The sequence below is a fragment of the Cyprinodon variegatus genome, unplaced genomic scaffold (genome assembly GCF_000732505.1).
Source record: "Cyprinodon variegatus isolate N-32 unplaced genomic scaffold, C_variegatus-1.0 Scaffold28, whole genome shotgun sequence".
In the NCBI taxonomy this organism is placed as follows: Eukaryota; Metazoa; Chordata; class Actinopteri; order Cyprinodontiformes; family Cyprinodontidae; genus Cyprinodon; species Cyprinodon variegatus.
In genome coordinates this window covers 303258-314680 of record NW_015150481.1, presented here as the reverse complement: position 1 = coordinate 314680, position 11423 = coordinate 303258, and the positions used below count along the sequence as shown (strand labels likewise).

Below are 11423 nucleotides of genomic sequence, written 5' to 3'. Positions count from 1 at the left end.
GCTAACTGCGTGCAGCGAGGCTAACTGCATCTAGCGAGGCTAACTGCGTGCAGCGAGGCTAACTGCATCTAGCGAGGCTAACTGCCTGCAGCGAGGCTAACTGCATGCAGCGAGGCTAACTGCGTGCAGCGAGGCTAACTGCGTGCAGTGAGGCTAAGGCTTTATCCTGCTTTCCCTGCCTCCTTTTTCAAAGGTCAGGATCTGATCCAGCGTGGATAAAGACAGCTAGGACTGATTTACAGCATTTTATAGAAAAGGCAAAGAAGAACAAACAATCTGGGATTCACATGGAAAATAATAGAATCTAGTCTACTTTTTCTAGATGTTTCATTTGCATAGTTGCTCTTAAGTAATCACATTCTCAGAAAATACATAGTTTTTATACATATAAAAAAATCTAAAGCTGAATAATAGCTCCTCTATTATTAAACTGGTCCATTAGTTTTTAGGTTTGTGACGCAATATTGGACCATGGAAAACCCAGATTTACCTTCACAGCCTCAGAAGGACAAGATCTATGGATAAAAAGTAAACCTGGACATGAAATTATTTTTGTTTTTATAATGTTTTATGTTGTTGGCATTCATATATACATTATACATTAGATTGTTTTTTGGTAAAACGTCTATTTTGAATTCTAACACCTGAACATCATGTCAGGCTGTGTTCTGATCGGTTCCTCACACCGAACCGGTTCTGATGGGTCCAAAGATCAGCGCTGTGGTTGAAATGAGGCTCAGACCAAAGCTGCCTTGTTCTTTCTGTTCGGTGGAAGTTCTGGTTCTGTTCTGGCTGCAGGCGGGTCACAGGGTCATTTGCGGCTCTGACTGTGGGCGGCCAGTGCGCCCCCTGCCGGATGTGTGCTGCTCTGAATCCAAGGACCCGGTTCCGTTAAAGCAGAACCGAACCTGGACGTTCAGTAAAGTTCTGCTCATTAAAATCTAGAATCAGAACCGATCCTGCTGTGATGTTCTATAGAAATGTTTCCGCCGGCTGGCACCACGTGATCACCTGTCACCTTTTAATTTGTTGTCATGGAAACCGAAGAGGAAGAGAGAGTGAGGGAGAGCATCCCCGCCCCCTCCCTCTGCGCCGCCGCCGCCGCCGCACGCGCACCGGGCAGAACCAACGCGCGGGTCCAGCGCCTGATCCGTCCTGAAGCGGCACCCTGTCGGTTCGGACCGTCGGAACCGGTCCGTGTGGGAGCCGGGTTGTTCTGCTGTGGACCGGGGGAGCCGCTCTCCCCGCGCACCAACGTCTCTTTAATGACCGGATTCGTGTTCTGCTGCGCGATGTACATGGACCGAAGCAGCCTGAGCAGAGGTGAGTCCGCATCTGCACCGCGCGCGCACGAGCACGGGCGATGCGCGCGTGAGCGCTGACAAATTCTACATGGGGCCGCGCGTGCGTTGCCCAGCTGCGGCGTGCGCGTGTCCTATTTTTCCATGCTGCGGTGCACGCGCACACACTGACCGACATCCCCGCAGTGGAAGTGGGCTACCGTGGCTGCGCGCGCCAGATGTGGCACAGGCCCCGCCGCAGTCACGTGACCCTCCTGCTGATGAACGGTATCGATCGGATCGATGAGCTGCTGTCTGTCCGAATCCATCCACTGGCGGCCGAACCGAGCCCGCGTGTGCATGAGCGCGGCCGCACATGTATGACAGCAGTGCAGGCACGTAGGCTTCATAGCATCAGAGACCCTCCTGATTGGACCAGCCGGGGGGGGGCTGCCAGCAGAACCGAGCCTGCAGGTTCTGATAAACATTATGATCCATTCAGTGATTGAACCTCCACACAGCATCACGATTAAAACAGGGTGATGGATCTGCAGGAGGAACCTGCAGGAACCTTTAATGGTTCTGGGTTCTTTCCTTGAAGGTTTTTGTCCAGAACCTGCTCCATGCAGCAGATTCCTGGTTCTTCCTGTTTTTCCTGACCGGCCGGCGCTTCTTTACCACCAAGGACTCCTGTTCTAAAGACAAACCGGATCAGGTCTGGGTCCGATTAAAGCGAGTCTTCCTAACATGCACCTTCGGTCTGAGGAGAACTTCTAGATCCACCACCAGTAGGAAGAAGATCAGGAAACGGAGAAGGTTCCTCATCATGGTTCCAAACAGAACCTTTAAAGAGCAGGAATCAGTAGGAAGGAACAAATTTATTTGACCAAAATGGAGGTCACTCCTTTCAGTACCAGGTTCTCAACATGTACCAGAACGGAGGTCTTCAACAGGGGGTCCGCGACCCATAGGGGGTACACAGAGATACTGCATGGCGGTCACGAAAGTTTTGGTTGATTTTTTATTTTTTTTTTATATTCCTCCCTGCAATATTTTTTCCACTAATTGAAATGTCTTTAAATCCACATTAACATGAATCCAACAGACTGTAGTAAACAGATAAATGGAGGCAGAAGATGTCTTTCAGTCATCAATGCTCACATTCAGAGACACACAGGAGCTCTTTCAAGCTGGGCACCGTTTCATTCACAACACCTGTCCCATCAACCAGGAATCAGAAATACTTTAATAATCCCAGGGAGGGATTACTTTAGTTACATTACTCCATCTGTAATAGAGTGACTATAGGACCAGTTTGATCCTTGAACCTTGTCCCTGCTCCATCTCCATCATTTTGGGGGTCCTTGGCCTGGAAAATGTTGAAAACCCCTTAGCTAGAACATAAGTCCTCATCTAGATCATTAGATCGAAAGTAGCTTATCAGAAAAAAGATTCTATTCAGTTTATTTCTATAGCAATCCCTCACACTAAGCATGCTTGTAGCGACAGTGGAGAGGAAAAACTCCCTTTGAACAGGAAGAAACCTCCAGCAGAACCAGGCTCAGTGTGAGCGGCCATCTGCTGAGGCCCACTGGGGTTCAAGGAGACAGAAGCAGACATAGAAAAAGAAGCATAGATACAAAAGGCAACTGTCAACCAGCTCCACAGGCGGCCCCGTCCAGGAAACACACAGCCAGGCAGACGAGCTCCGAGCCAGCTCCCATGTCAGAGGATGAAGAGAGCACATCCAGTTAGTCACAGTCAGAGAAACAGGACTACACTGGAAAACAGGCCGATCTCCAACATCTAGAAACAAAGGTGTTGATGGCAGCAGCACAGCTGATATTTCTCTCCAGGATGGAGTCACAGCCAAACAGGAACAGACCAGATGAAGCTACTATGAGAAAAAGCAGAGAGAGCAGAACGTTAGAGATTGAACTAACAGATTCTGCAGAGTGGGAGAATAGAGATAGAATGAAGCAGAATGATGAAAAAGGGGTCCCTATGTCCTCCAGCAGTCTAAGCCTATAGCAGCAGAACTATAGAGATAGATCAGGATAACCTGAGCCACTCTAACTAGAAGCTTTATCAAAAAGGAAAGTTTAAGCCTAGCCTTAAAAGTAGACAGGGTGTCTAGATGGACCAACAGGGAACATGTGGGGAACATTAGTAATTAGAACACCTTAAATAAAAAGATAGGACATATGTGTATGATTAACATACTAAATAAATCAATAAAAAGCATTCAGATGATCTAGAACAGTTTATAAAATTATGGATTGAATTTTACAATCTAGAACATCCTAAATAAAACACTAGGACACATTTAGTGATCTAGAACATTTTCACCAAACCAATAGAACATCTTAAAACCAATAGGACATATTTAATAATCTAGAACATCTTAAATGAACTAATAGAACATATTCGGTGATCTAGAAAATGTTTTATAGACCATTAGAATGTGTCCAACTACTTTATTATACTATAAAGAGAACATATTTAGTGTTCTAGAACAGCTTAACACACCTATAGAACACTTAGTTATTAAACCAATAGAACATAAAGTAAGCTGGAACATCTGAAATAAACAGATATACCCAGTCCATGTTTAGAACATCCCAATTAGGCCTATAGAGCATATTCCATTCATAAGAAACCTCTGTAATAATCTAGAACTCAACTAATAAACTGATCATCATTGATCTAGAATAGGTTAGACAATTTGTAAGAACCTTCTTTGTGATCCAAATATTTAACATTTTCTGCCAGTGATCCNCTAATAAACTGATCATCATTGATCTAGAATAGGTTAGACAATTTGTAAGAACCTTCTTTGTGATCCAAATATTTAACATTTTCTGCCAGTGATCCGGAACGTTAGAACATCCTCAGTGATCCGGAACATTGGAACCTTATCAGTGATCTGGAATGTTAGAACCTTCTCTGTGATCCAGACCATTAGAACCCTTTATGTGATCCGGAACGTTAGATCCTTCCTAGTGATCCGGAATGTTAGAACCTTCTCAGTGATCCATAATATTAGATCCTTCTCAGTGATCCGGAACGTTAGATCCTTCTATGTGATCCGGAACGTTAGAACCTCCTCAGTGATCCGGAACATTGAAACCTTCTCCGTAATCGGGAACATTAGAACCTTCACTGTGATCCGGAACATTAGAACCTTCTCTGTGATCTGGAACGTTAGAACCTTCCCAGTGATCCGGAACGTTAGATCATTCTCAGTGATCCAGAATGTTAGATCCTTCTATGTGATCCGGAATATTAGAACCTTCCCAGTGATCCGGAATGTTAGAACCTTCTCAGTGATCCGGAACGTTAGATCCTTCCCAGTGATTCGGAACGCTAGATCCTTCTCAGTGATCCGGAACGTTAGAACCTTCCCAGTGATTCGGAACGTTAGATCCTTCTCAGTGATCCGGAACGTTAGATCCTTCCCAGTGATCCGGAACGTTAGAACCTTCCCAGTGATCCGGAACGTTAGATCCTTCTCAGTGATCCGGAACGTTAGATCCTTCCCAGTGATCCGGAACGTTAGAACCTTCCCAGTGATCCGGAACGTTAGAACCTTCCCAGTGATCCGGAACGTTAGAACCTTCCCAGTGATTCGGAACGCTAGATCCTTCTCAGTGATCCGGAACGTTAGATCCTTCCCAGTGATCTGGAACGTTAGAACCTTCCCAGTGATCTGGAACGTTAGATCCTTCTCAGTGATCCGGAACGTTAGATCCTTCTCAGTGATCCGGAACATTAGATCCCTCCCAGTGATCCGGAACGTTAGATCCTTTCCAGTTATCCGGAACGTTAGATCCTTCTCAGTGATCTGGAACGTTAAAACCTTCTCAATGATCCGGAACGTTAGATCCTTCCCAGTGATCCGGAACGTTAGATCCTTTCCAGTGATCCGGAATGTTAGATCCTTCCCAATGATCCGGAACGTTAGAACCTTCTATGTGATCCGGAACGTTAGAACCTTCCGAGTGATCCGGAATGTTTGAACCTTCCCAGTGATCCGGAATGTTAGAACCTTCCCAGTGATCCGGAATGTTAGATCCTTCCCAGTGATCCGGAACGTTAGATCCTTCTCAGTGATCTGGAACGTTACATCCTTCCCAGTGATCCGGAACCTTAGAACCTTCCGAGTGATCTGGAACGTTAGAACCTTCCCAGTGATCCGGAACGTTAGATCCTTCCCAGTGATCCGGAACGTTAGAACCTTCTCAGTGATCCGGAATGTTAGATCCTTCCCAGTGATCCGGAACGTGAAACGTTAGATCCTTGTCAGTGATCCGGAACGTGGAACGTTAGATCCTTCCCAGTAATTCGGAATGTTAGAACCTTCCCAGTAATCCAGAAATCTTAAACTCTCAGAACCTGATCTAGACAGAGAACAGTATAGATAACCTTTCTGTTTGTGCTTGTTGGTTCTGAACAGAAGCAGGTGATGAACATTTAGAATCTTTGAATCAGAGTATTTGGCTGATCCATGATGCAGTTGGAGGATTGTGGGTAATGTAGTTTGGTTAGAAGTGTTTTTTTCACTAATGTTCTGAATTCCTGTGAGTATTTAGCAGCAGAACAACATCTGTTCTAGATCATTCCGCACCGGCTTTCTCATGACCTCCCAACAAGTTCACGTTTGAACCACCCCACCCCCCCACACACAGTCTTCCTGTTTGGCCCAGGCTCTGCTGCAGGAAGCTGCCGAGATGTTGCTGCTCACAGAGCCACTGGACACATTTTCCCATAATGAATTTCTCCTCGGTAGCTGGAGCTCCGTTAATTGGCTGGATCAGTCCGACCCTTACTGGGTCACAGCTGTCTGTTTTACTGGGAACCATTAGAGCTGCTCTATAAACAGGCTGCTGTTGGTTTTATGACTTTATTTTTCTGCTTCACCCCTTAAAGAAAATTTAGTGAGACAGTTTTTAAATCCTAACAGATTCTATTAGGAGATTAATTCCTCTGGGATTAGTGGAGATGTTGCTCCAGAACCCACTCCACCCATTTGGACCTGAGGTTTTTGGTGAAGCTGTTGGAACCGATGTAGAAAACGCCCCCTGTAGGTCATTGAGAGCATAACTCTTTGAAGATGCAGCAGAGAACTGCAGGTTTATGGGAAGCAATGAATGAAATCTTTATTTTTTTAATTCATTAAATATAATATCAGCATGAAATGAGGCCTGTGGTCTGACCTCTATCCTCCCCATCCCTCTCAGGCCCCGCCTCCTCCACCAGCCCCAGCCTGCTGGCTAAGGGCCTCTCTCTGGAGCCGTCCTGCTCTCCTTGTGGCCACCAGGGGGTGCTGGATGGTGACACTCCGCAGTCTGACTCTGAACCGGGGTCCGGTTCTTTGGAGGAAGGTGCGGAGCCAGTGGATTGCTGTGTTTCTGTGAACGACACGGGTCCACCAGAACTGCCAGCTACCACGGTAACGGCGCCGAACCGGGTCCGCCCACCGCTGCCGGGACCTAAACCTCAGGGTGAGCACCCCACACTGAGTTTACCTTTCATTTCTCATAAGTGGAAACAATGCTAATCTATAACCCCCCCTCCAAAAAAAGTCCCCCCGAAGCCCCCCCACCTCCAACAGCAGGCTGGACTGATCAGGCCACGCCCCCGAATCCAAGAGAAGCCCCCACCGCCTCCAGCCCCCTGCAGACCTCTCCCCACAGACCCCCGGGGTGGTTGGACACCTCCCACTCGGACCGATGGCACCGCCTCCCCCACCTGCGTCCTGTCGCTCATAGAGAAATTTGAGCGGTAAGTTGTGATTGGTCGGGAGGAAGTGATGTCATCACTGTTCTCCATTGTTCATGTCTGCTTTGTTTTCCAGAGAGCAGATCATCGTGGTTCCTGACATCACCGGGGGGGCTCTGTGTCCCCGCCCCCTGGACCCCCCCACCTCCCGATCTTCATCCCCTCTATCGTCTGCCTCGCCCGCCCCCTCCCGACCCGAGGGGGTGGAGCCAGATAGGGACCCTGCAGGCGGTGGGGATGGCGAGCTGTGTGATGAAGATGAGGATAATGAGGATGATGATGATGAGGAGGATGAAGAGCTTGTGGCAGCGTGTCGTGACGATGTCCATCAGAAGCGCCTGTCCATGGAGTCAGGTTACAGCGCCTCTGAGAAGAACCTTGACGATGATGTGGTTACCGTGGAAACGGATGACCAGCAGCCACAGATACTCCTCGACCAATCAGAGCTGCCCTCTGAGCGTCTGTCCCTCCCCTCCTCCCAGACGGACGGGAAGCTGGCGAACCGAGACAGCGGCATTGACAGCATCAGCTCACCGTCTCACAGCGAGGAGCTCTGCTTCGCCAGCGTGGACGATGGGGGCGTGGCCTATCCATGCAGCCCCGCCCTCCTGCCCCGCCTCTCCAGCTCCTCCTCTACCACCGGGGAGGGGGAGGAGAGGGTGGCCAGGGGAGGGGAGAGGAGGAGGAGGGAGTTCTCCGAGGAGGGAGATAGCGACCTGGAGGAGGAGGCGGAGCTAACCATGGTGCTGGTCCCGCCCAAAACAGACAGACAGGACTCTGTGGAGGTAAGACAGGTTTAGAAGGTAAAGACGGGATCAGAGCAGCAGAACCTGAACCTTGTCTCTGTGTCCAGCTGTCTGTCCATCAGAGGGTCTTCAACATCGCTAACGAGCTGCTGCTCACAGAGATCGCCTACGTGTCAAAGCTCCACCTGCTGGACCAGGTGAGTGATGCAGGAGCCCCGCCCCCGGATGATCTAGAACCACGCAGCCTCTAACACCGCCTCCTCCTGCAGGTTTTCTGTGCCAGACTCCTGGAGGAGGCGCGGTCCCGTTCCTCCTTCCCGTGCGACGTGGTCCAGGGGATCTTCTCCAACATCTGCTCCATCTACTGCTTCCACCAGCAGTTCCTGCTGCCTGCACTGCAGAAGCGCATGGAGGAGTGGTGAGCACCTGGCGAAGCTCCGCCCCTCCTCCTCTGCCCCACGCCTCTGCTCTGATGTCAAATCTTTGATTGGCTGCAGGGACTCCAACCCTCGGATCGGAGACATCCTCCAGAAGCTGGCTCCTTTCCTGAAGATGTACGGAGAGTATGTGAAGAACTTTGACCGAGCCATGGAGCTGGTGAACATCTGGATGGAGAGGTCCACTCAGTTCAAGGCCATCATTCAGGAGATCCAGGTACGGTTCTCTGTCTGGGTCTGTTTCCAGCCATCCGCTGTGGTTCCCAGCTCATGTTGGGTTTGTGGCGTCTGTGCAGAGGGAGGAGCGCTGCGGGAACCTGACCCTGCAGCACCACATGCTGGAGCCGGTCCAGAGGATCCCCCGCTACGAGCTTCTGCTCAAAGACTACCTGAACCGGCTGCCTGAGGACGCCCCGGACCGCAGGGACGCCCAGAGTATGAAAACAAACACCCCAAACATCCGTCTGTGCAAACACACAGAAATATTACTGAACTTTTGAGAAACACAATAAAAAAAACGTAATAAAAAAAAGATCAAATGGAAAAAAATAAAATCTAAGAAAACAGCAAATATTTTTTGATTGAGAAGTTTTTCAGAGTTTATTTATTCCAAAATAAATAAACAAAAACAGTTTTTTGTAAACATTAACGCCGTAGAAATGAAGAACCTTTACTGGAATGCAGCCTGATGGACTGATGATAACAGACGAAAAAAATGTGAAACGATCTGACGCACAGCTGGAGCAGCAAAGCTGCGTCAGGAAAAAAGGAGCATCAATGAAATAATTTCGTCATCGTTGACTAAAACAAAACTGCTCCTGGGGAAAAAGTCCAACTGGAGCTGAAAAGTTTTTTCTTTTTGATTTCTGTTCCAGTTTCTTTAGAACATTTTCTGTTTCTAAAAACCTTCTACAGGTTTCTTAAACCAAGGGGCGGAGCTAGAGGGGGCCAGGGATGGTCCCCCTTAGCCAATCATTGGCCCGCCCTTTCAGGGCTGTCAGTAGACTGACTGATCCTGCTGGTCTGGCTGCTTGTAATGTGGGGGAACCTCCCCTGTAGGGGGCGCTGTTTCCCAAATAGGTGCTACAGGAAACCGAAGACGGATGATGTCATCAAACATCTCATGTTTTTCTGCAGAGTCTCTGGAGCTGATCGCCACGGCCGCAGAACACTCCAACGCCGCCATCAGGAAGATGGTAAGAAAACTCAGTCCGGTCAGAACCATGTGACCCAATGAGACCTGCAGAGTCATGGTGGTACCAGCCCACATTCTGTAATGGTGGTGATTGGATGGGTGGGTGCACAGAACCATGCACCCAAATCAGGGGTGCGGGAAAAACCGGGTGGAGAACATGAATCATGACCTGTAACAAAAAACTTAAAGAATCAATCCACTGGACTTTGTTTCCAAGTTTGAAGACGTTTCTCTTCCATCCAGGAAGATTTTTCAATTCAAAATGTCAGAAATAGCGTTTAGTTCCAGGTTTTATCCAGCATCCCAAAGAAAGGACTAGATAAACATTGAATCCTGTGAAAAAAAGGGTGATTGGGCCAGACTAATTTCTGCAAGCAGCCGACTAATTACAAATATATTCCTGCAAAACAAAAAAACAAACTAGTTCCTTTTAATCACCTTAATCTGACACAGACTAATGTCCGCAAACAATGGATCCAAACAATGATTTGGGCATAGACTAGTTCCTGGAAACAAATGATCAGCTATGCTGGTGAAGATTCTCAGTCATCCAGGTCATAGTCATGCCAAAAAAGTAAAAAAAAAACAATCCTCTGGACAAATTTGAAGTTTGAAGATGTTTTGCTTCCCACCCAGGAAGCTTTTTCAATTCAAAATATCTAATTCAAAGGGGTGGACCCGTTCATCCGTTTCTATTTGCATGTTTTCTAAACTAAAACCAGGCTTTGTTGGGCTGCTGGATAAAACCTGGAACTAAACGCTATTTCTGACATTTTGAATTGAAAAAGCTTCCTGGATGGAAGAGAAACGTCTTCAAACTTGGAAAAAAAGTCCAGAGGATTGATTTTATGGTTTTTTGGAGAAACTGTGCTTCATGCAAAGCCTGTAAAAGAACATCTTCCTACCAGCAGCATACCTGTTTTAAAATGTGTCGCCCTTCTGAAAGTCAGGCCCTAAATGTGTCCAAACCACCACCGGGGAATACTCGCTCGTCCGCTGAATATTTGCTTCTCTGAGGGGTTGATCACCTGGTCTGTTTTAAAGAGGTCTGATGAAGAGTTCTGTTGTCATTCCTGGAGGTGTGCTCTTGAATTACTCATCCCCGCTGGGTTCTGGTGAACCCAAATGGAAATGGAGGCTCTTTGACTACAGCTTCCTGTCTTTTTTTCCAGGAGCGAATGAGGAAGTTGTTGAAGGTGTACGAGCTTCTGGGAGGAGAGGAGGACATCGTTAACCCGACTAATGAGCTCATCAAAGAAGGACACATCCTCAAACTGTCCAATAAGAACGGCACCACGCAGGACCGATACCTAATCCTGGTACAGTTGGTTCTGTTAGGCTCACCCAGATGGTCCAGTCTTCAGGTACTGACGACTCACCTGTTTTTCTCTTCAGTTTAACGACAGACTGCTCTACTGTGTCCCAAAGCTGCGTCTGATTGGCCAGAAGTACAGCGTCCGAGCTCGCATCGACGTGGAAGGCATGGAGGTGAGACGCAGCGCCCCCTGCTGGCGGCTCTGCTTTGATTCTTAGATGGAGGCAGGTTAATGGCGCTTTAGAGCACCAGAATCGGAACCACCTGCAGGTCCAGACGGAACAAACTGATAGAGGCCAGAACCTGTAGCTCCTCCTGCAGCCAGAAAAGCTCAAATAGAGGTTTGATTCTGAGCGTGCTCAGAACGACTCGCCATGAGCCAGCAGGAACATTCCTGATCGCACCGACCTGGAAGAGTTTTGGTCGGTTCAACTGACAACGAGTGTTTCTGTCCACAGCTGAAGGAGACGAGCGGCGTTGCTGTTCCCTGCAGGACGTTCCTGGTGTCTGGGAAGCAGAGATCTTTGGAGCTGCAGGCCAGGTTAGTGCAACTACACCTTCAGCTTCTACAGTCGTAGCCATTCAGAATTTCCCCACTTTCCTTGGATGGTCTTTGGATGGTCCTTGGCTAGTCTTTGGCTGGTCCTTGGATGTTCCCTGGCTGGTCTT

At 48.2% G+C, this 11423-nt stretch overlaps 1 protein-coding gene across 2 annotated transcripts in view; it reads left to right on the top strand.

Annotated features, from left to right (window-relative positions):
* Nucleotides 1–11423, top strand: part of fgd1 (FYVE, RhoGEF and PH domain containing 1) — a 23630-nt gene that overhangs the window by 6754 nt on the left and 5453 nt on the right. Inside the window, exons 1-12 of one of the 2 annotated variants that reach the window (XM_015398016.1) lie at nucleotides 1020–1323; nucleotides 6521–6784; nucleotides 6866–7064; nucleotides 7138–7846; nucleotides 7915–8004; nucleotides 8077–8225; nucleotides 8305–8461; nucleotides 8541–8679; nucleotides 9382–9440; nucleotides 10612–10758; nucleotides 10835–10927; nucleotides 11213–11295. In XM_015398016.1, the coding sequence (XP_015253502.1) occupies nucleotides 1035–1323; nucleotides 6521–6784; nucleotides 6866–7064; nucleotides 7138–7846; nucleotides 7915–8004; nucleotides 8077–8225; nucleotides 8305–8461; nucleotides 8541–8679; nucleotides 9382–9440; nucleotides 10612–10758; nucleotides 10835–10927; nucleotides 11213–11295 (2378 nt within the window). In that variant the 5' untranslated portion in view covers nucleotides 1020–1034. Of the gene's footprint in view, nucleotides 1–1019; nucleotides 1324–6520; nucleotides 6785–6865; nucleotides 7065–7137; nucleotides 7847–7914; nucleotides 8005–8076; nucleotides 8226–8304; nucleotides 8462–8540; nucleotides 8680–9381; nucleotides 9441–10611; nucleotides 10759–10834; nucleotides 10928–11212; nucleotides 11296–11423 lie in introns of those variants that run through there. The other variant, XM_015398024.1, reaches the window with a different exon arrangement.